This window comes from Hippoglossus hippoglossus, chromosome 18 (genome assembly GCF_009819705.1).
Source record: "Hippoglossus hippoglossus isolate fHipHip1 chromosome 18, fHipHip1.pri, whole genome shotgun sequence".
Taxonomy (NCBI): Eukaryota; Metazoa; Chordata; class Actinopteri; order Pleuronectiformes; family Pleuronectidae; genus Hippoglossus; species Hippoglossus hippoglossus.
In genome coordinates this window covers 11,468,788-11,491,360 of record NC_047168.1, presented here as the reverse complement: position 1 = coordinate 11,491,360, position 22,573 = coordinate 11,468,788, and the positions used below count along the sequence as shown (strand labels likewise).

The 22,573-nt window shown below is 45.9% G+C and overlaps 1 protein-coding gene across 5 annotated transcripts in view; it reads left to right on the top strand.

The window, feature by feature from the left end:
- Positions 1-22,191, top strand: part of pcdh7b (protocadherin 7b) — a 102,442-nt gene extending 80,251 nt beyond the window's left edge. For 2 of the 5 annotated variants that reach the window (XM_034615325.1, XM_034615323.1), the window contains exons 3-4: positions 18,870-18,888; positions 20,090-20,228. In XM_034615325.1, coding sequence (XP_034471216.1) covers positions 18,870-18,886 — 17 coding nt within the window. In that variant the 3' untranslated portion in view covers positions 18,887-18,888; positions 20,090-20,228. Of the gene's footprint in view, positions 1-18,869; positions 18,889-20,089 lie in introns of all 5 variants that reach the window. The other 3 variants (XM_034615322.1, XM_034615321.1, XM_034615326.1) reach the window with 2 other exon arrangements.
- The last annotated feature ends 382 nt before the right edge of the window (positions 22,192-22,573 follow it).

The window sequence follows — 22,573 nt, the reverse complement described above, 5'->3', positions numbered from 1 at the left end:
AGCCAATGGAAATCAATAAAAAACAATACCCATCAACATCCATGAGCTCAGAGCCCATTTGTTTTTCCTGTTTACCAGTGGCGGGTGCTCTTCTATCAAAATGTCCTCAAATAGTAAAGGAGGAAAAAGTACAAGAAAAAGAAGAAAACAAACGCCGACAAGGGGAGAAATGCCGTCGCACAGATGGCAAAAGATTTACTGCATGTTGGTAAAATAAATATTAGTATTAAGGAACACATTTTTTTAGCCTTTCAAGCCCTAATAGTCAAGATTAGCATTATTAAGGGTTGGGATTAACCTCTAAATCTGGTAATCTTTACCTCAGAAGCCTCAAATGACCCAGTATTGTTTACTTTCCCTCTTTTCCAACAAATGTCACCGCCGCAGCCATTTGGCTCCTCCATAGAGTCCAATTTAAAATTCATGTGCTGGCACTGAGAAATGTGTACCTCGGTAATACGCTCCCTAGCTTGTTTGTGTCAGTAAATACGCGCTCACTTTTCAGGAAGATGGCCTAATCCATACTCAGCTGTTAGCGGCTGATATGTTTGTTATGCATTAAATATTTGGTGGGCTTCCCTGTCTCGCTATGATATCCACAGCGCCAATCGATTGGTGGAGATTAAGGGCCCCGGAATGCTTCTGTGTTTGAATTACATAATCTGTGCGTGGCGTTGAAGACCGGTTGGCACGTTCATATGTCATCGCACTCCCACTCGTGCACAACACACAAACGGGGAAAAGCTTTGTTTGAGGCAATTTAAAGGATGACACAATGTGCTCTGTATAAAGCATTGAGGAGAAATAAAGCAACAGATAAATGAGGCAGCACTGTATGGATCCTTAAGTATTGTACTTTGGCTCTGTGGAGCTTACTGGGAAGAAAGGCTCGTCCTCCTTTCCTTTTTTCTTTCATATAGCACTTTTTTTATTTTTACTGTAGCATGTTTGTTTATGCTATGCAGCGACAGAGCAACTCCCCAAAATATAGGACAAACACAATCCAGGAATAGATGGTGTTTCATAGCCTAAGCTCATTCCTTTGATTCTCGCCTAGGATCCCTCACAACCAAATCCAATGAAAATGTGATTTATTCTCCCCTTCCCTTTTCCATCATACCAGACAAGTTGTCTCAGAGCTTGGTCAGCTTTAAGCGAGGTATGGGGATGGAAATCAAGTTGCATGGAATATTTAGTGACGGGTGGGTGGGGGTAAATTGTTTGGACACATCAATGTCTACACCTTTTCCGAGCCCTGCAATGGTCAGGCTGACCTGCAGAAACAAACCAGGCTGTCATTATCTCCTGAGACCAGAGTCGGCTTTTCCCCCTCCCGACTGTGTCGGATTCACATCAATTTAATACGCTACCGCCGGCGCTCACATAGCATCCCCGTTTCTTCTGGACAGATTCTAAGACTAATCTCATACTTTAGGCCTAATACAATTAAATGGTATCGAACCGATGCGTCGTTCCATACATCATTTCCCCCGTCCAGTGAGTGATGGAGCCCGCTGTTTGCCACAGGCCTGCGAGAGACATATGAGCTGGGGTGAAAAGGTTTGATTGTGGCTCGAGGAAGGGCCAAGAAATGAATATTGCGGTGTAAGAAACCCGAGACTATTATGGAACCTGCACTGTATACAGTACATTACATTCATCTGCTGGCAACAATCTCATATTTAATGCCTGCTCTTGTAATTTGAGCAGGACGGATTCATATAGTGACACCATACAAAACCACAAGTGTGTCATAAAGCGTGCTGCACACAACAGAGATGTAACATTGTTTTTGTTGTATGTAGTTGTGTCTAAAACATGAGGTGCACAGTCTGTTTATGGGCCTGTAGACGTGATGAAGAGTAGGATTACGAGAGACAGGCAGCCTAAGGGAGGCTTCATGATTCATATCATATTAATGGTGCAGTGTTTCTTTTAAGGTTGTGTTGCTCAGGTGGTTTGTTGATTCCTCTTTGTCCTTGTGTTTAAACCTCAGTCTCACAGCAGCTGTTCACGGATGACCATTATGATTGGAAAGATTTAATATATGACTTCGGGACTGCAAAAGTGTTTCGAAGTCTTTTCTCAAGGTCTGGCCACAGGTCTAGCAGGTGATTTTCAGCCGTTGGCAACGCCGCGCAGCTCGAGCCCTCCATCATTTCGTGCCTGCTGTCAGCGAGAGGCTGCAAACTGTGCCCTGACAAGACAGAGAACATTCATAAAGTTCCTGCAACATCTCAGCAACCTTGACAGAACGCAGCGTTTGTGCATGTGCGTGCGTGCTGAATCTCCAAACTTCCCTCTCGAGGCAGGAGTCGAGGGGAGCTGCGCTGTTCACAAGTAGCCTAAGAGCACCTGCCACATTCGCGGCGCAAAGACGTCAATAAATCTAGCCGCTAATGTACCACGGAATCTTTTTTTCGCACTCGCTCTCTCTTCTTCTGCCTCTAATATTAATGAATGCCAGTTGAAGGCTGCCATGGGCAAAGATAGAAACATGCTCTTTCCACGATGCTAACATGAACAAGGTTATTGCTTCTTCCTTTTCTCTGAGTGGAATTGGAAAAGAGTACACTTGGCCGGCGTAAGGTTTATTGCAGAGCCATGTGTAAGCATTAGCCAATAATAGTGATAGGCAGGAATTAATGACTTTATCCATTCAAGATGGGTATTACTGCAAGCCGAGCCAATGAACTCTCCAGCACCAGGCAAGCAATTTTGGGCTAAATGATTAAAAGCCGTAATGAAGAGAAATAGTCCATATAGTGGCTGAATAATAATAAGCCAAACCTGTGTAAAAATACACTTCTTCCACTTCCTCCCTTCCAGCGTTAAGAGATGCAAACGGGTTTACGGCACACGAAAAAACCTTGAGGCTATTTTTAGAGGCCGCCTTTGCCTGCAACTCAGCAGTTGTAGCAATGAAAGAAACTCTCTATTCTGTATTCTTCCCCCAGAAGAAATTGTGATAATGAGGCTTCAACCAGTGACCATGTGCCCATTAATATTTGATGCATCTGAACACACACAACTCGTGCAGTCACACCCAGCCTCTTAAAATACTATACACAGCATATGCATATAAGGGAAATCTCAAAGTTGCCATATATACAATGTTTTATAGTTGTGTGTGTGTGTGTGTGTGTGTTGCTCAGTGTTATTCCTCATTGCCAATTCCCTGCTTCTCCATCTCTTTTAAAGAAGGAACGTCAAGTCATCAGGGAGTGTGTGTGTGTGTGTGTGTGTGTGTGTGTGTGCGTGTGTGTGTGTGTTTGAGAGTGTGTTTGTGTCTTGATATACTTGGCCTATATCCTGTTGTGATAGTCACATGGCTTCTCGGAGACAGCAGTAATTTGTTACTGTCCTTTTAATCATGCTAATGCAACGTCTCTCTCGCTCCCTCTTTCTGCACACAGTAGCCTCTCACTCGCTCTCTCTCACACACACACACACACACACACACACACACACACACACACATATTGGTGTGAACGCACATTCCCATGCACGCAGACATTAAAGAAAAGAAGGGAGAAAGAATGGAGGGCCCGAAGCCCCCGAAGGCATATGAATATCTTAAGTGGAGAGTTCTATAACTCTGTATCTTTCTCATGCCTGTGGGCACACTTTACACACAGTCGTACACATATTCACATAAACGTGACGCACACGTTCGCGCACGCAAACACGCGGAGAGTAGAAAACGGAGATGCTACCGTATTGAATCAAATTAAGTGGTAATTTTGTGGCACCGGAATGCTGCCACCGTCTTTTCCCCCCCGCTCCCTTTTCTTCTCGAGTGCTGATCTTTATTAGTATTCCACTCAGATGCTACTCTGCTTTCTTCTCCTTCTCCCACTGCTCTCCCATAGCTTCCCTCTCTCTCTCCCTCCCTCCTCCAGGGAGTTGAGCCCAGTGCATGTTAAGTGATAGGGGCTTCGGAGTCTTACAGGGCAGGGCCGTGGGTGCCACATAGCGTGCTGTGCATGTAGGAGCTGTGTATCGGGGAAAAGGCCCTTTTAGTAAATCCACCCACCCGTGTAAAAAAGGATCAATCTCATGAATTTGCCGATAGGGAGTCATTGGCCGATCAGCTGAGACATAGGCAGATAACGGGAGAGAGGGAGGGAGGGAGGGAGGGTGAGGGGAAGGGGGAGGTGGGGGGGAGTGCAACTACAGGGACATCAGGGAGGAAATATTCAAAAGTCAAAAAAGGGCAGATTAGTGAAAACAAAAGAGCAGGTGATAGATAGAGATACCTTGAAAGAAAGAATGTGAACATCAATGTCTGCTCAGTTTGAGAGAGAGAGAGAGAGAGAGAGAGAGAGAGAGAGCGGAGATAGAATGTGTTTATTTTTTCTTCCCTTTCACGCTTTGTGTCTCCCATCCGCGAGCCAGCAGCCCGTTTTGGCGGCAGTGGAGCGAGGTACATGTTTGAGGTGCTTTTTTTGTCAAGCGTGAGCAGGTCCCGGTGAGTTAGTGACAACAGAAGTGGCAGTCGAAAAAAAAAGAAATAAAAAAAAAGGTGCCTGTCCTAAATTCAGGGCCTGGTACAGCCTCAGGGCGATTCCTGCACTACCAGGCAGTGTGGTATGTAAATGTCATAGGACTCAGCAGAGCGAGAGGCTGTCTCTCTCTGTTCGTCTGACAGGACATGACAGGCCATGGGGTGCGTTTCTTTGGTTGTGTTGGTGTCAACATGAACACTTTGGGTTTGACATACGTGAGGAGGGTTGCATTTCGATGCAACTTTCGCAAAACACCGGAAAAATCACAAATATAGTGTTTGTGTTGAGAGCTACAGTGTGTGGCCAAAAGTATCTGGTCAGGGGGCTGGTTTTTTTTCGGACTGGGAAATGGCTTCTTTGTCCAGCAGGCTATGGAAACTCCCGAACATCTGCATGTGCCTATGAATAAAGACAGGAATGACTAAACAAATCAGCATCACTGCATACTGTAGCTCAAGTGGAAGCCCCGAGAGCAGCCGGCTCATGTTTGTCAAAAACGATCTTGTTCAAATTTTTGCTGTTTGTGGTTGATCAGCAAAAGAAAAGTTCAGCCTGACGAGATGCTGCTGTGCACGAGCACTAAGTCTCACCCATGACCAGCAATTAAACTTCTTCATGGCCATAAGAACCTTTGCACGTTATACAAACAAATACCAGAATACAGAGCAAATAGTGATGCAGCAAACTACTGCTGTGGATGAAATCATTTAGCAGTGCCAGCACACCAGCTGCAGACAAAGATACCCACAATTCCCTTGCTCCTACATCTAACATCGAACTAGAAAATGAGACGAATGTTTGTGGGCATGTGATTTAAGGCTATCGGATACGGCTGCTTGCAAACGAAGCAGTTGGGATTAACTATCACAGACATGAGCAAACGGGATAAAGCGACACTGACCTATTGGCTCTGTAACCCACACGTCATCTCTTCAAGCCTTTCAACCCTCGGAGTGGCCATCCAGACGATCGGGACAAATCCCGGTGGGCCACTGCAATAATATCCATAAAGTTTTTACAGGCTCGTCAGTCTTTTTACTGGCCCTCTCTTTGTGCCTATCATTTGGGGCGTGGGCTGGTCCCAGTAGATAAGTACAGGGCCTTAATTTCTTTCCCATTCCAACTGTGCAGTCTCCGTGGTTGGAAAAGCCTTGCTAATGTTAAATCAGCCCTTGCCTGAACTTCTGTCCTTCTGACCTTCACCTCACTGGCGGTTTCTTGGCCATCTCTATATCCTGACAATGGGATTGTGATTATATTCTGGAGTATAAGCAGCTGCACGCCGTCGTCAGTAGATGACCCTTTAGTGCACTCGCCTTCACATATCTGCTGCTCTCTCGTCTCAATCACTCAGAACTCCGAGCAGTCGGACGGAGACGGTGCTCCTTGTCCTTTCCCTGGTAATCCTTAAATTGGCACGATCCTTTAGCAAGTGCGAGATTTTCCTTCTCTTTCTACCACTGCCCTCTTTTCCCCCAATCTCTCCTCTTCTCCTTCACAGAATTTCAAGTGCAATGGATTAGAATTGCATCCTCAATCTTTGATTCAAGCTTAAAAAAATATAAATGCTACCAAACACAAACAAATTGGGGCCTTTTGTTGTTTCAATGACCCAATCAATAAAGAAATGTGTTTTCTGAGTTTTGTGTTGACGACTTTACAGAGCTCTGACTTTAACATCAACAAACATCATTTGTGATGAACTGGGACACACAGGAATGCTCTATGTTCCTAATACTGTGAGAAACTTTTGGACATTTAGCGTACCAACCCTGTAGTTTGAATAACCACGGCCTCTTTCTGTGAAAGTCAAGTTTATCGTTCCCAGGGGCAAAGCTGCGGTGCCGTGACAAATCCTCCTGCAGTTTTCTGTATATCCAACATGGCCGGACAGCCTCAACTGCTCTCTCTCTCACACACACACACACACAAAAACAAAAACACTTGTAAACAGGAAGTCTCTTCAACCCACGCCCCCATGTCCAAGTTACAGTCCTGTGAATAAAGCCGACACTGTTCGGCTGGAGTCAGAATAAGTATGCAGCGTGTGTGACCTTAAAGAGGGGAGGTTTGGAGAATCGCAGCATAAGGAGAAGAAAGTGAATAATTCTTTAAAGTGTAGCCTGGGGCACACTGCGTGGCTGTTTTTTTTTTTCTTTCTCCTTCCTACAGTGCTTTTAGCACACCCCGTTTGTCAGAGGGAGGCATCATCCTTTATCGGCACATTTCATGTTTCCCAGAGGACTCTGTGAAGCGGGTGATATTATTGAGGAGCGCTGAGCCTTATTAAATTCCCAAGCATATTACCAGTCACTCTCTCTCCTCCTCACCCGCTCCCTCGCTCTCTCTCATACACACTTGCACTTATACCACTCACTGATTATACTTCTCTTTCTCTCTTAATTTGGTGGCACACTCCACTGTAGCTCAGCGAGCCCCCCCCATCCCTCTCTCAAGAGGAAACAAAGCAAGTAAATACATATTATTGCTTTTTTCCCACCAGAATCACACTCATCACGTTCTGACATAGCGTGTTCTTCCACAGCTCCATCCCCTCGAATGACTCACTCACTTTACTTTGCTGCATATGTGAAGCCTCATCCGGCCTGTCCTATTCTTGGTGATTTATTTTCATCAAAGGACAGAGACAATGCTAATCTTTCAACCAGTGAACTGGAGAGAAAGCTAATTCTCTGTCAGCTTTGCTGGGATTAAGTTGGGAGTCATCAAAAGGATTTTTTTCAGTTTTTTGCTCTGTGCATAGAAAGTATCCTTTGACTACAACCTCTTTCTTAAAACACAATATTTCCAGGCTTGGACTCCGGATGCAATCTGGACATTTTTCAAACTTTGCCTTTCGCATATGAGAAACGCAGCAGGAGATTGTCGAGGTCAGACGCATTCACAACCACAGGGAAATCTTTAGTTCAGGTGGGGGTGGTTTGGAAATGACTTTTGTTTACAGCACATTGACACTAGCGTCGGCCTGGAATCTTGTTTTAATACCAATTTTACATCTTCTTCGGCATCTTCCACGTGCTCGACATGTCTTTTTCATCCTGGCATATTTGTATTCTTTCTGTTTATTCCCAGTGTTGCGTCTGTGGCTCATTAGAAATGTCCTCAACACGCTCACTTGCACGTTTAATAGGCACTCTCTGGAGAATGTCAGGAGCAACTGGCTCTCACACATGGCCCTTCCAGATACTTTCAGGAGAATATCCGGAGTTCAGTACATGTCAGAAAGCAGCTTAAGAGCATGAATGGGGCCTAAAATGAGTCAAAGGCCTGTAACTGATCAACATGACAATAGATCCTAGGAGCATGTATTGGAAGGCTGATAATGAAGATTTATCTCTTCATTGCCGATGAAATTTCCACATCTCTCCATTCGCTGATCTGCTGTTTGCTCAGGCCGAGGGATTGCGTGCGACAGTGCACCGGGCGTACTTATCAAACGTGGCTTTTGCCATTTTTTTTTTTTACAACGCTAACACGGACGGTGATGCCTCTGTCTCCCCCCCCCCCGCTGCAAGGGAAGCCTATTTACATATGACCTTGCATGCAGCAATTGGTGGAACGGAGATACGCAGAGTTTTATTTTTGCTGGAATGATGTGCTTTTAGCTTGGATGTGACAGCAGAATATGAATATGAAAATATGAAAAGAGCAGTTGAGTCAGTGCGGGTCGTGATATTCATGAGGATTAGACATAATGTGTTTACTAGTTTGGATGCCGGCTGTACTGTACGTTACATCCACGGACCGTACAGTACGTGGGGGCTGCTGACGCTTTAAATGTACACGTGTGTCACTCATGTTACGGAGGCTGCAGCACACGTGTTGTTCTCTCTGTGCGACTCACACGCTGTCACTAGAAACCAAGACGACTGTGAGATCTTTTTCTGTCAATATTGGGAAAATGATAATTCAGCCTCACAGGGGCACACTTTTTTCTTGTATGTAGACACACAGGAGAGATAGTGAACAGTGACGTGACTCAGTGCTGAAGGTGCGCATCTGGGGGATAGCACGCATTTGCGAGCAAAGGCCCTTGAGGAATACCACTCTCTATGAACCATGGCACAATACCCTGTCTGCGTCCCTCATGCATAAGTCATTCTGCATCCAGTCAGGGGAGGAGGACAGATACAGTACATAGGCTTTAAGAACTTCATCACTGTTTCGTGTCAGCGTGTGCACAAGACTGGGCTGTCAAGTCTGCTTGATGCTATGAAAATTTGATGCGGAAAATATCCTCTTGGCGCTGCATTTTTAATAGGGACCACACAGAGGAATATGGAGGAATTATAACCGGATCGCTCCCTAGCCCTCAGCGTGTCCTCATGCACAAAACTCAAATGTCTTCGCACCTCCAGGCCGAACTTGTCTGGATTTGCTTCAGGTATTTCAAATCATTCGTAGAGAGGATCTATTTGTCTCTTAAAACACCATCTCTGAGCACAGCAGCTCCTGCGAAGCATCACCGAATACACAAACACCCCATCCCGGGTCAGACTATCGGTGTCTGGTGTATATTTGTGTGTTCTCTATTGTAGGAAAATGAGTCTGGCCTTTGGGCCCTCATTGGCCTAATCTGCAGTCGAGCCTGCTCCTCTCCCGCTGGTGATTGATATTTGGAGACGTCGGCGGGACAAAAACAGCTTGAGCTCTGACGCTCATGAAAGACCCGTCAAACCCTGTCGTCGATCAATGTGAATAAATATTTCCCACAACTCAGAAGCATTAGAATCAAGAATGTAGAGGGGAGGGGGGGAGGAAAAATCAATTGGTGGAGAGCTTTGCTAAAAAGGGGGTGGGATGCTGGTGTAGAGGAGGTAAGGGGGGGGGGGGACTCCTCAAGTTTGAATCAACCATCCTCAAGTGACTCTTTCAAGCACGATCAGTAAAATTTCCCCTCAAAATATCAGCAGGGGTTCTGAAGTATTACTGATAAATGCCAGGTTAGCTTTTTAGCTAATGGGAAATTAAATCATTTGGAGCGTGCAGGATTAATTGGCTCGGTGTATGTGCTGGAACTCGCCCCCAACAGCCGTTGTTGATGCAAACATTTATACAAAAAATGGTACATGCATTGGCTTTGAGTGCTAGCTTAAATGTGGTAATGTGTGAGGATTTTAATGTTGTGGTTTCCTACCGCTTCCACTAGACGTTCCTAAAGGGTCCCACTTTCCTAAAAATACCATTTAAGTTATGTTAAGTGATTTGTCTGTAGAAATATACTTTCTTCGAAAATAGATATCATATAGAAAAAGCTGAGAAACTATTTCTACCGCACATATTTTTCTCCCCGCTAAATCTGACCATTTACCTCATTTAGCTGAAAACCGACTACATCTCCTCTACACTGATGGCATTTCTGTCCTGTGGCCGTCAATTTCCAGTCAACATAAGAGTCTTTGAGTGTCCATATTTTCAAGTTAGTGCCCACCTGTCCCAGCCTCACCCACCCACGATATGAATCTCTCCCCGTCCACCTCCCTCGCTCGCTCTCGTTATTTTGATAGGGGATCCATTTGGTTTAAATTGACTCATTTTGTCAGTGGGAAACCGAGCAGGGGAACTGAAGAGGGAGAAACGGGCAAGGCTGCTGCTGCTGCTGCTGCTGCTTTGATCCCTCCGACAGGCAGCGTGAAAAGTGCATTTCATAAAGGATGTTCGCCTGTGATGAGCCCGCCAGAGTGACAAATTGGGCCCCCGGTGCTTTAAATAATGCACTATGTATGGCTCCAGCCGTGGCGCTGTAGTTCTATATTGCTAAACTGGCCTGTTAAGGAGGGCGTGTGTTTGTGGGTTGAAAGAGGTTAGCGGTTAGTGACTCAAATCCAGAGCTATTTCACTTCCAATCATCTCCCTTTCTTGTTCATCCGTGTGATCCATGTGAATGTTAATGGGAAACTTGCTTTCAAGTGTCCACTCGCATTCATATCGAGATTTGGTGCTCGGAGGATGGGAAGCGACTTCTGAGTGATGTCTGAAAAGAGCCTTGTTGTCTCCCTGTGGCGTTTGTTGCTGGAAACACAATCACGCACTGATGAATCTTTAAGATGTGGTGTGCAGCTGTCGCAGAAAAACCCCTTAGCTGGTGAAGCAAATTGAGGAGGAGAGGAATCGTGGGAATGTTCAGATGGACCTTCTGCAGCGTCGCTCTGACCCAAACCTGCAAAACCTCTCAGGGATAGGGAGCGGCCGTGAGTGGTGCACTCACAGCTGGAATGTGCTTGTGTTGACACATGCATGCACACATTTCAAATCGAAAAGTGTGAATAAAGTTGAAAAGAAAACAATGTGCAGTATCAAGACTAATTGATCGAAATCCTCTTCTTTATCTTAGTAATGATCAGTTGCCCAACGCAGCACATCTACCCACCATATGCACCTCGTCCTCTCTCTCACGGATGTACACCGTAATGAATAAGAATATAATGAAAGAAATCTGGAGGTGGCGTGACCCACAGTTGAGCCTTAAGTCAGAGATTGAGAGGGAATAAGGAAGGTGACAGAACAGTTCCCTCTCTGCAGCGGCAAATCCAATATTCTCCTCCAGGAGGGAACAAACTGCGGCCTATCTGCGAGATAGTCTGTAATCCAGGACACCTTGGCGTTATCAGGCCGTATCACTCTGAGCCTCTTCCTGAGCACGAGTGGCTGGACGGTGTTTAAGGCACTGAAGAAATCAAAGAAATCCCGATTCTCACCGAGCCTCCACTTGTGGAGCTGGTGACATTTTGTCATAACGTGGGATAAAGAGACATGTTTTGTACATGTGAGTCATTTGCAGATTGAACTGATCAAGAGTCATTGTGTAGGATGGGGCCTTCACGCTGTCAGCGACGGCTTTGTTTCCGTTCTCGAACACGGAAAAACACTGTGGGAGGCTTGACACAGCGGAGGCACCCTGGTTAGACTCAAAGATACATTAAAGAGGTGCTGGAGAACCTATTTGCAGACTGGCACATCCTTTTAGCACTTTGATGAGGGCCTGGACTGTGCAGAGCCATTTGATGCAGTTTGTTTTGTAACCTTCCCAACAGGGGTTCTCTCTGTCCTGAAGGGATGATTCTCTAAAAACCTGTCAGCTCACTTGTTTGGTTTCCCTTGACAGTGAGTGTTGGCACATCCCAATGTCTTAATAAATACACGTGTGTGTTGAAAAGCCGTACTTCAGAAGCGACAAGCGACCACAACAGACCCACGCTAAGGGTTTAAAACTGCAAGGCTACTGCAACAGGTGTCTCATCCTGAATCCAAATGGCCGAATCTCAATTTAATATTGCTATATTAAATTGAGATTTGAATAATTGGTTATAAATGTTCACAACTCTAAAAGTGACCTTGATACATAACGTGATCAACTCTGTTTTGCGGTACAACGCAAAAGTCCATCAAGCCCCCCCCCCCCCTCGAAACCTGCTGAAACACACAAAACTAATCCTCCTGGAAGGCATAGACCCAGATAATTTGCCTTCCTCTGCCCCGGAGTGGAGCTCAGTGTGTCTGTTTATGAGCCGACGTGCTGTAAAAAAAAAAAAAATGAAAGCCTGTCCCTGCAGGTCAACATAATTACCCCCCCCCACCACCACCACCATATTTCCAGCACCAAATTCCATTAAGGTCGTGACTCACCATGCCCAGCTCACCCTGACGTAGGATGTGCTAGCAGCTGAGCGCTAATTGCTACACTCAGTGTGACAAGCATGGTAGATAGTAGGTGTTATTTGGCTGACTCACGAGCTAACAAGCTAGCATGCCGCCGCCGCTACCTACTTCTCACAAGTGGAGCATTTGTTTTAGACGTCAGGTGCTGAGAGAGAACACTTGGAAGCGCAGGCCGTCGGGTTGTTTTATTTTGTCGTGCATTCTTTTATCTCAAATGTGAAATGAGGGCGTAAATCGTTGGGTGGTTTCTTTTTTTATTTTGGAATAAAAAATTATGTAATGCGTGAACACAGTTTGCAGGAAGTAGGTCACACTAAATCTTTCTGGTAAGCAGGACACAATGAAATTCTGATGCAAATGAGCTCCTGGTGTTACGAGTCCCTGCGCTAAGTAGTATAATACTTTTTATTACGGCTGCATAGTTCATGTGCTGCTCAGGGCAGAACACGAACTGAACATTAAGTATGTTCTGTGCAGCCACCGTTCATTTTAACCGCATCAGATAAGAACTCCGCCGAATTATTGTTCCCCCTCAAACAATCGTTTCCCTCAAACAAACGCACGATTTAGACATTTCCCCTCTTTTTAGTACGATCGGTAAAATGCCGAAATCACAGGCGCACTTTTTTTTTTTTTTTCCCTTCTTCACTTTTTTATTTTAGGGAAGATTTAATTGAAATTGTATTTTGACAAATAACCATTTAATGGTGTAAAACAGGCCATTGTGCGAGTGTGCCTGGGAGTGTGCGATAAGAGTAACAGAGGAGAAGCAATGACACAGAGAGAGAGAGAGAGAGAGAGAGAGAGAGAGAGAGAGGCTGAGGGATGGCGTGCATGTGTGCAAGAGAGGAAGCATTTAGAGGAATAATAAACAATAAATAAAAACACTATTTTTTAAAGCAGTTTTAACTCCTCGCTCACACACTCACAGTAGCTCAGTAAGCCCTACCATTTTCTGCACACCCACCGCCCCTTCATCTGCAATTCTGTGTTTGTCTTATCAAATAATGCTGTGTGCTTGTCTGCTTGTCTGTGGCGGGGCAATGCCGAGCGTCGCCACACACACACACACACACACACACATGCACACACACACACATGCACACACACACACGCTGCATGGTTAATTTAAGAAGTGGCCAGAGTGGCGGAGTCTGTGTGGTGTGAAAACGAGCGGAAACTGCCATGTTGTTTTATCGGTTGCTAGCAGTGTGCATGTGTGCACCATGGCAGGGCAGCTGAAGCAAATCCTTAAGGGGCTTCTGAGTATTCTGTGTAAGCTCAGTGACTCTGTGTGTGAGTGTGTGTTTATTTTATGCATACAGAAAAAGATGTGAGTTGTGGCTTGTAAAGGTGACTATATAAGTGTTGTGCTTCAGGGATAATGTGAAAGCCTGATGAGAAAATCCCTTTGTTTTAAGATTTTGTGGCTCTCACAACATTGCTTTGGGTATTTTTTTAAGTTAAGTGTTTCCGTCGACTTGTGTGTGCGGCAGGAAGCCAGTGCCGTTGTTCTTATTAGCAGAGTGGATGAGTCACTGCTCCTCTCCGCTCCACATCATGCTGCTGTTGTTCCACTTATAGATGAGGGCCGGTGGTCAGAAGTGCTCCGACGACACTGTCTGCATTCGTGTACGCCAGATACAGAGACAATATGCTTCCAGGGGAGCATGGCGACCACCTGCTGTACGTCCTGCGACATGCGTGCGCGGGGAAGATGAATGAGGGAGCGTGACACGCAGGGGACGCTTTATTTATGGGGTCCCAAATGGGCCGAGAGAGGCAGGGACCCACAGAGAGAGGACATGTGCAGAGGGGAGGGAGAGAGGAAGCCGCATTTGATAATTGGCTGAGAGATCGTCACCAGAATGAAATTATGCCAGTTAATCTCTCTTCAATTAATTACCTCAGGAGCAGGCCGCAGTATATTCATTATTCCAGAAGGAGTATTGACCCTGCTGAAAGAGAACAGAGCCGTTATCGTAGCCACAACGCCGAATGGCAGCGTTTGGGCAGATGCACGAGGAGATGATGTCATCATCTACTTAGAAATATTGTCCTGGAAGAACTCGGTGGCATCATGTGTCTTTTTTTTTCTTCTAGTCTTTGTTCCAAGCAGATGTTGGACAGTGAGGAAAACCGGGGTGACAGCTCATTACAAAACTCGATCAGAGCCTCCTATCTTTTGCTCCGCTTCTTCTTTTGTGGCCGCCCCCCCCACCCTTCACCAGGCGTGGCGGGGGGTTCCAGATTATTCTCTTACTTGCCCTTGCCAGGCAGTAAATACTTCAAGAAGCTCAGGAGGCAGAGGATAGATCATCCGCTGCCACTTTCAACAGCACTCCTCCCGCTGCTGGAGCGAAAAAAGGTTGTCGCTACGTGGAAAAGATGTCGGGTTGTGAGAAAGGGCAAATGTGGGTCAAGTAGACTGGAGAAGGGGTTGTGGTTTGTGTTGAAGCATCGCAGATGAAGAGTCATTTCTTATATATACAACAATCAGTAAGAGGGACAGAGCTGAGGTTTGGATTGAATTTACTGTACCACAGAGGAAAATCTCCAGTACTGACATTAATGCCATCAATTAATGGCGTCCCTAGCGGTGCACGCCATGACTTACAATTTTTTTTCAAAGGTCACCGCTCCCCAGGACTCCCTTTTTGTTCTAAATTGTATCCGTCCCTCCTTAATTGTCTGGCAAACATCTCAGCAAGCGAAGGACAAATATCGCTTTTTTCCTGTGGATATTGTTCCGTCTGAACTCGCCGTCACGGCCTCAATAATTTAGCACCTATTCTTTTTCTCCCGCCGCGCCTTTCTCTTAGGAACTCTTCCTCTTTTTTCTCCTCTCGGGCCGTTTTCCCTTTTGCTTCTTCTTCTTTTTTTATTTCTTAGTTTCGTTCCTCACTTTCCCTACGGCCACGTTCAGTCGTGCGCGTGTATTCAGTGTCTGTCTGTGATGCTGAGGACATCTCGGCTGCGAGGCGTGGCCGCAGGGGCCATGAAACACGAGACAGACGAACACGGGGAGAATCGCTCTCGCGCCTTAATTTGCCGGCAAGTTTTCCCCTAATTAAATGGGACCCTATTATAGGTGCGAATGAGTACAAGGGGGGAAACAAGAAACATGACTGCAGAGAGAACAACTCTCTTTGGTTCTCTTCGGTTCAGGTTTCATCCCCATCTCGTTCTCCTCTTGTTTCTGTCTCTTCGCATTTGACTCCTTTTCTTCCTCCTGGGTTTTTTTTTTCCCGGGGATAAATGTTTCATTTTCTCCCCCTCAGCCGCGTGGAGTAATCTGTATGACACCCAGCGATGCACTCCGTCATCTCCGCACTGATTGCTCCGCCATGCTAAATAGATCCGTCCCTACAGCGGTGTCATTGACGTGGGGGCTCAAAGCAATCACAGGCTCATTTCAAAGCTTCGCTCGCTGTTCTCGTCGTCCGAGCCTTGAAAACTTTCTCCATCCTGATCGAGAATAAGATGTTCCACTCGGACTCCAAATTGGAACCATGCGACTGGGTGTAAATGACATTTGGAGGTTAAAGTGTTTCTTTTTTGGTTTTCTTAATGTGCAGAATGTGATCAAAGTAGATTAGATTGAGCTAATGGAGAGGTGAGTGGCGTCTGGCCTTTTCCAGGACACAGGATATACTGTTAAAGAAAATAAACTGAGACCTTAACAAGGCTAAATCGAGGTCTTTGGATTGATAGGTTAATGTGAGCATGTGGGACAGGAGTCGCTCTGACCTGGGAGCACATGTTGGCGGGAGTTATTTACAGTACAGTACATCCTCTGTTATCAAAGTTCCTTATATCATCGCTCTTTCTCCTCTCGTACTCTTCTCTCTCCTTCCCCTGTCTTTGTGAATGTCCTCAATTCTTCCTCCGCCCGTCCTGTCTTCCCGACTCTCCTCTCCACTGCTCTCTTTGGCAGTGTGTTTGGCCTGTGACGGCCCAGAGGCAGCCATGCTGTCTTCTCCACTCAATCTGCTGTTTCCCTTCTCCCAGGCCCTGACCCTGCTATACTCAGCTCACACATTCTCCCTCCTCTCCCTCTCTCCATCCCTCTCTTCATCATCCCTGTCTTCATCTTTCCCTCATGTTCCCCCTTCTCTCTTTGTCTTTCAATAGTTTTTTTTCCCCCTCTCTCTGCCTCTCCCTCCATCCCTTCCTCCCGACACCTCAGCTGTTTGGGTTGAATCCGACGGCCGGCAAAGAGAGGGCCAAAAGGTTACGGAGCTTCAGTCTGTGTGGCGCTGGTTCGTAGCGAATTATAGAGAGAAATAGAGAAGGACAGAGCGATGGTGCGGAGGACGAGACAGATCAGAAGTGAAAGAGTCGGTCGCATAGACGTACGCGGGGCTGGCAAGTGGACTCGCTGACACGCTACAGTGGAACCGCTGTGTGCAGTACGACGACACAAACAAATACACTAAACTATATTGCTCAGAGAGGCCCACGCAACAGACCTTAGCGTGCATATGCCCAGAAGCGTTGATAGTCTAACCCCTTCATTTTTTCCCCCTACTGCTGCAACTTCTTAGCGAGGGATAAAGACACCGCATCCAATCGCTACTGTACCCCGGCAGTGGAGGCTCTTTGAAAAAATCCCACAGTGTAAGCGAGTCAGCTGATAGCGTGGCTGACTAACGCCAGCTAAGAAAAGCCGCAGCTCATGCAGTTGCAGCTACTGTCCCACTTTCAGCCCGTTTCCTCGCACAAATGAAGAAAGAAATCTTCGCTATACCGAGTCTTTAAAGAAAAAAACAGCAAACGCACTCGGAGCTCTGCCTCACGGTGGCGTAATCACCACCTCAGCAGCGCATGACTCTTCTGCATGAGGAATTACATGTCGGTAAAAACCTTCCACTTGTACGTCAAGCCTCTAACTCAACTGCCAATCAATCTGATCCACCAACGCCATATCCCTTTGTTTGCTCCTCCGGAAGCCGCTTTCGACTTAATAGGAAAGAGGGCTAATGGCTTACATTATAAGCAGACTAGCCACGGCACAGAGATAGCGGGCACCTGCTCGTGGCACCCAGACTGTGTCACCGTTCTCTGGCTCCGGATCCCCAAGTAACAAAAGCCTGAGCTCCCTCCCCCCCCCCCCCCCAGGGCATGGAGAGGCCTCCTTGTTCAACTCTCAGTGTTGCAGGGAGGCTTTCTAACACAGCGGAGTGACCCACTTGTATTGTGTTATGTTGTGGTTAATAGTTTGGGCTCGCGGGTTGTTTGTGAATAAGTAACAAAAGCCTGCTACAGTGCCGCGTGTGCTCCGAGGGCTTCTCTTTGAAGATGGGAGTCTTGAAAGGGCTTATGGGTATGTAAGGAAGCAGCGGTGCGTGTCGTCTCCATAGAAATGTTTGAAACAATTAAAGTTGATTGTTTCCTGCCGTATTGTAATTGTGTCTGCTTTAACTCTGGGTAAACTTTGAAGGTCACAGGATGAGTCATGATTTTTTTTTAACAACTCTTTCTAAAATAATATTTTTGATTGAAATTAATTTACCACGACCATAAACCCCCAATCCCGGCTAAAGGCCATATGGGTTTAAGTGGTTTTAAAGTCCCCATATTGATCAGCCAACCTCAGGGGGAGGTGACACTTTCAAAAAACGAAACACAAAAAGTCTTCAATTCATTAGCTCAGTGGGAAACGTCTTCATTTCCAGCGAGCCTGCAGAGTCAGTGGACCGTGGCTTGGAAATAATCAGCCTCCTTTCAGCGCAACAACACAGCGGAGCTGCGGCGCTGAAGGTTGGCTGCCTATACCCCGCGAGAGCCGGTGGAAGCAAGAGGTCCTTCCCCGCTGATTTTGTACTAGTTAGTCTGAATGTGGCGGCAATTGGATGAGCACCCAGGAGCGGGGGGGCCGGCGCGGCCTCCAGAGGGATCCGCCCGATGGCTCAATCGTAGGTGTAAATGAGCAAGACAATCAGTACCTGGTATCCGCTCGTCTCCTTGACGGTTTGCGATGCTGTGATGGAGAGACAGGGAGGGAGGTGCTTGCCCTTTTCTCGCCGGTATCATATTCACCACATCAGCTGGCATGTTAACCGTTTGCCATTACACCCCTCGATTCTCATTCCTTTTTCTTGCCTTTCTTTCTCATTCATTCGGCTATTTACATTTCATTAAACAGAACTATGCAGTTGTTTGGGTTCGCTAATGACAAAAAAGTTATTTAATTTTTTTTCCCATCGAGCGGAAGTTGCTCCCTGAGGCACTGGCTATACATTGACTGACAATCATTAGCGGATGCTGTACAAAGGTAATTTGTGACACCGGCGAAAAAACAATGGATTCCACGAGGTATTTAGCAGAAACAGGAAGTGTAGCAGCGTATGAATGACACTTCTTGAAGTACTATTGAATGTTTTGCTGAGAGGCATTGGGAGTGAAACAAGTGATTCATTTGTTGATTAAAAACACAAACCTGTTAGGGGCTGTCGAAAAAAAAACCTCATTCTGTTTTGTTTCGTCTTTCTTTGCTGTCCTCGTCTCGGCTGCATCGCGTCCTCAGTCATGTGTCTGCTGTGCATTTTTGGTGCTCTTTTAGTCATAGTTTCAATGCTGCTCAAGGTTCCTCATACAGTATAAATATATATATACATATTATTGCATAAGTGCAAGACATAAAAGAGTGATTTCTATTTCTATTTTTTTCTTTTACAGGAGAAAAAGAGCATTAAAAGTAAGCCATGGTCCAAACTCTTGTTTTTATTTTATTTTTTTAAGTATGGGCAAAGGCATGCTTGGCTTGGTTTGCACTCACCCTCGCTTCTGCTTGATTTTTTGGTTTTTCCATACCTCGCATCAGGTCATGAATAAATTACATCTAACATAGCATCTCTATGACATTGGCACTCGTTCTTATAAATCTGGCACTGAGTGGAGTAGACTCCACCTTTCCCTCCCGCTTATGTCTCAGTTCCTCAGCTCTGGTTTGCTGGATTTGGATTAATGATCTTCCCCAACATTGCATTGACAGTATAGGGAAACTATCAAACCTGTTGTCCTGGCGTAGCAGTGTAAGCATGTCATTTTCTTTCCACAATAATACAGGAGACGTAGTTTAATCTAAGGCCAGCGCCCAGCGAGGTAATTGGTTAAGACCCCTATTAGTGGATTTAAGAGGATATCAGGGCGCTTGAGCCACACAAAGCTATTAAGCTACTTAGATCAGAATATGATTGCCGTCTGTCAGTCACCAGATAAGAAAATAGGGTGTTTTTGCTGCAATCATCTCACAAGCACACACACACACACACACATTATGGCCCAATTGTGCGACTTCAATTTTAGATGAGGGTAAAATAAAAAACACAAGCTGACCTCCTCCCTAGTCTCTCCATCGCTGGCCCTCCCCTCCCCTCTCCTCCCTCTCCTCCCTCCCCTCTCTCCCCGCTCAGCACAAACACGTTTTGAAGCATGACATTATTTCAACTCTGATTCACGCCACTGTCTTTTAGTTTGAGGCTGTTGCCGTAGCCAGTGGAGTCTCCTTTTCATCGCTGTGTTTTCTGTTACCGGTGCTGTCATGTGGTTTGGGTTCTGCATGAAAAGAAATTTTATCTGCCAACTCTTAAAGCCGCTCACTAGTGATAAAATTCTGAACTGAACAACAGGTGCCTGGTAACCATTGTGACCAGTTTTTATTTTATTATTTTAACCTTCTCCATTAACATTCAGATGCGGTGATGACCTCATTAGGGAGAAACTGCAGATTCACGCATCTAATGAAGGAATTCATAAAACATAGCACATATCACAAGAAACACTAAGCGTTAGGATTCTTTCTTTCAGTCAAAAGTGTTAGTTTTTCATTAAATATCCCAATTTAGAGAAACAAACACTATCATTTACTTTGTTTTTCTCGTTTCTGCTTCTTCTAGACTCCCGGCCCTTGCCTGACGTAGCCATGACTGGCAAGTGCACTCGGGAATGCGACGAGTACGGCCACTCGGACTCCTGCTGGATGCCTGTGCGCACGTCGCCCGAACGACGGCCATCCAAGTCAACCACCACCCCCCAACAACCAAAGCTTTCCACTTTCATGAGCGGCACTGGCAGCGGCAGCAGCAGCAGCGCCGAGCAGCCCGGCAGCCAAGAGACCCTCGCCATGGCCGCCATGGCCAACGGAGACCCCACCGCCGCTCACATGATGGGCGACCGTAATCGCAACCTGCTCAACAAGAAGATGGCCTCCTCCTCCTCTTCCTACGAGGCCTTTGGCTCGCCTCCTTACGGCTCACCGGGAGGCGGAGAGGAGGTGCTGGGCCACCCCACCGAGGAGATCCCCTTGGCACCTACCGGGGAGTACAAGCCCACATCCTGTGGCACTCTGACGCGGCGGGAGGTGTACCTGTGAGCTGGGAGGGCTAAACACACCTGCTGTGCCACCACGTATGGCATTAAAACACAACACTAAGCATAGCTGCTTACCCACCACCATTACAGCTCTTGAAGCTTTTAGCCTCCCTTGTTCTGCGCAGGGTAGGACTTAACTTTCTCCAAAGACTTTTACAACAGCTCCTTAATGACAAATCTAAGTGGATAGACAAACAAAGTACCATTTAAAGTGCTAATTCCAGCTATGGCCTGGAATAAAAGAGGAGGAGGAGGAGGAAGAAGTGTTTGCAGGCACTGTTTAGACTTGGGACGAGGCTGTTCTACTGGTGAGTCGGGCTCTTGGGACACAATCTGCTGCCTGACAGTCAATCTGTACAATACTCAACTCATTTTACATATTCAGTACATGCATGCATTACCCCCTGGTCCCTGGCCCTGTTCCCTGAAGATGACACTATATAAAAAGAGACAATTTCTTTTTTTTCTGTTCTTGATCTTTTATAGAAACAAAGCTGTACATGTGGACTATTTTGACTTCAACGTGTCTGGTTATGCCTTTTTTTATTTCCATACTGGGCAATGCTCCGGCTTCTGTGGCTGCAACAATACATCGGACATGATGGTCATCAGTCAACGTGACTGAAAAGTTGATAAATATGCAGACAATTCAAAATCTGACAAGGACAGAAAAGACTAAGCTTTAATTACTCAGCCCAGAAAATGACATTTATTTCAGTCCCTCCTTGAAATGGATGGAAATCGGACACATTGGAATCTGCTGCAACAACCCTTCGTCTCAGAACGACAACCCCCACTGGTACGATGATGAACACGTGACGACTCTTTCTAATTTACCGGTGTGAACACTCCTCACAGGTGACAAGTCACGCATTGTACATAAACATAGGACCACGGCAACGATGCTAACTGCTCTCATTCCCCCCCCTTTTTTCCGTCTCGATACCTTCCCTCAGTCTTCTCGTTCTTTGTCTTTTGATTGGCAACCAAAACCCTCTCTTAAGAGATGCAAGATCTATAGAGCCATGACTTGTCATAGCACTGGCTGGAAAAAAAAGCATGTGTGTGTGTGTGTGTGTGCACCTGGTTGTCAATACACCTACTCTGTTTTTTCCTCAAACACACAGAGAAGCAAATTCATTCAACTGAGGCCAGTGGCACTGACTGAAAATCCTTGGTAAGCACAGTGTGTGGCATGCCGAGATTCAAATTATGGAGGCGCAATTGAAAGTGTTTGTGTGTTTGGGCCAGATATGCAGTATACTGTTTAGTATGTGTGTGTATAGGCCATAGCTTGTGTATACTGTAGACCGTTAATAGGCTTAGGAGGGCGTAGTCACGGCCAAGCTGGTCCTACAACAGCTGCAAGGACGGCCTTTTACTGTCATTCCTTTATTTTTTACTTTTTTTGTTGTGTGATAGACTGAGCAATAAATATCATAATGTACACGTGACCAACCAGCATCAACTTATTTTTCCACCACTTCTCCGCGAGTCAACCCACATTCGGCCGACACCAGAGCCCCCCCTTTTTTTCTAGCACTCGTATAGATGCTGCTTTCCATGGAAGGTGGTGAAGGCATCTTTGAGCACGAATGTAAGAATCAGCTCAATGGAAGAACAATCAAAAAAACAAAAAGCAACGACTGAACGTGCAGATACCGTACTGGGAAGTTTTATTGCGTTACAGACTGGAGGCTGGGGAAAAAAAAAATATGGTGTCAAAGTGAAACCAAAGCTTCTCTTGCAGGATGAAGCATCCCCCCCCCCCCTCCCCCTCCCTCCATTTACACACAAAAATAGCTTTCCGGGAGAAGTTTGCTTTAAGTACACATTACACGAGGGATTTTTTTCTTTGATTGAAGGCTTGAGTCAGAAATGATAAGAAATGTGGCGTCTCAGCAAAACATCCATTTACATGCACACTTGATGACCACTCACACACATACACTCAAAATGTTGAGATTGTTGTGCCTCCTTGTCCACGGTGGGGGTTTTTTTCTGTTCTC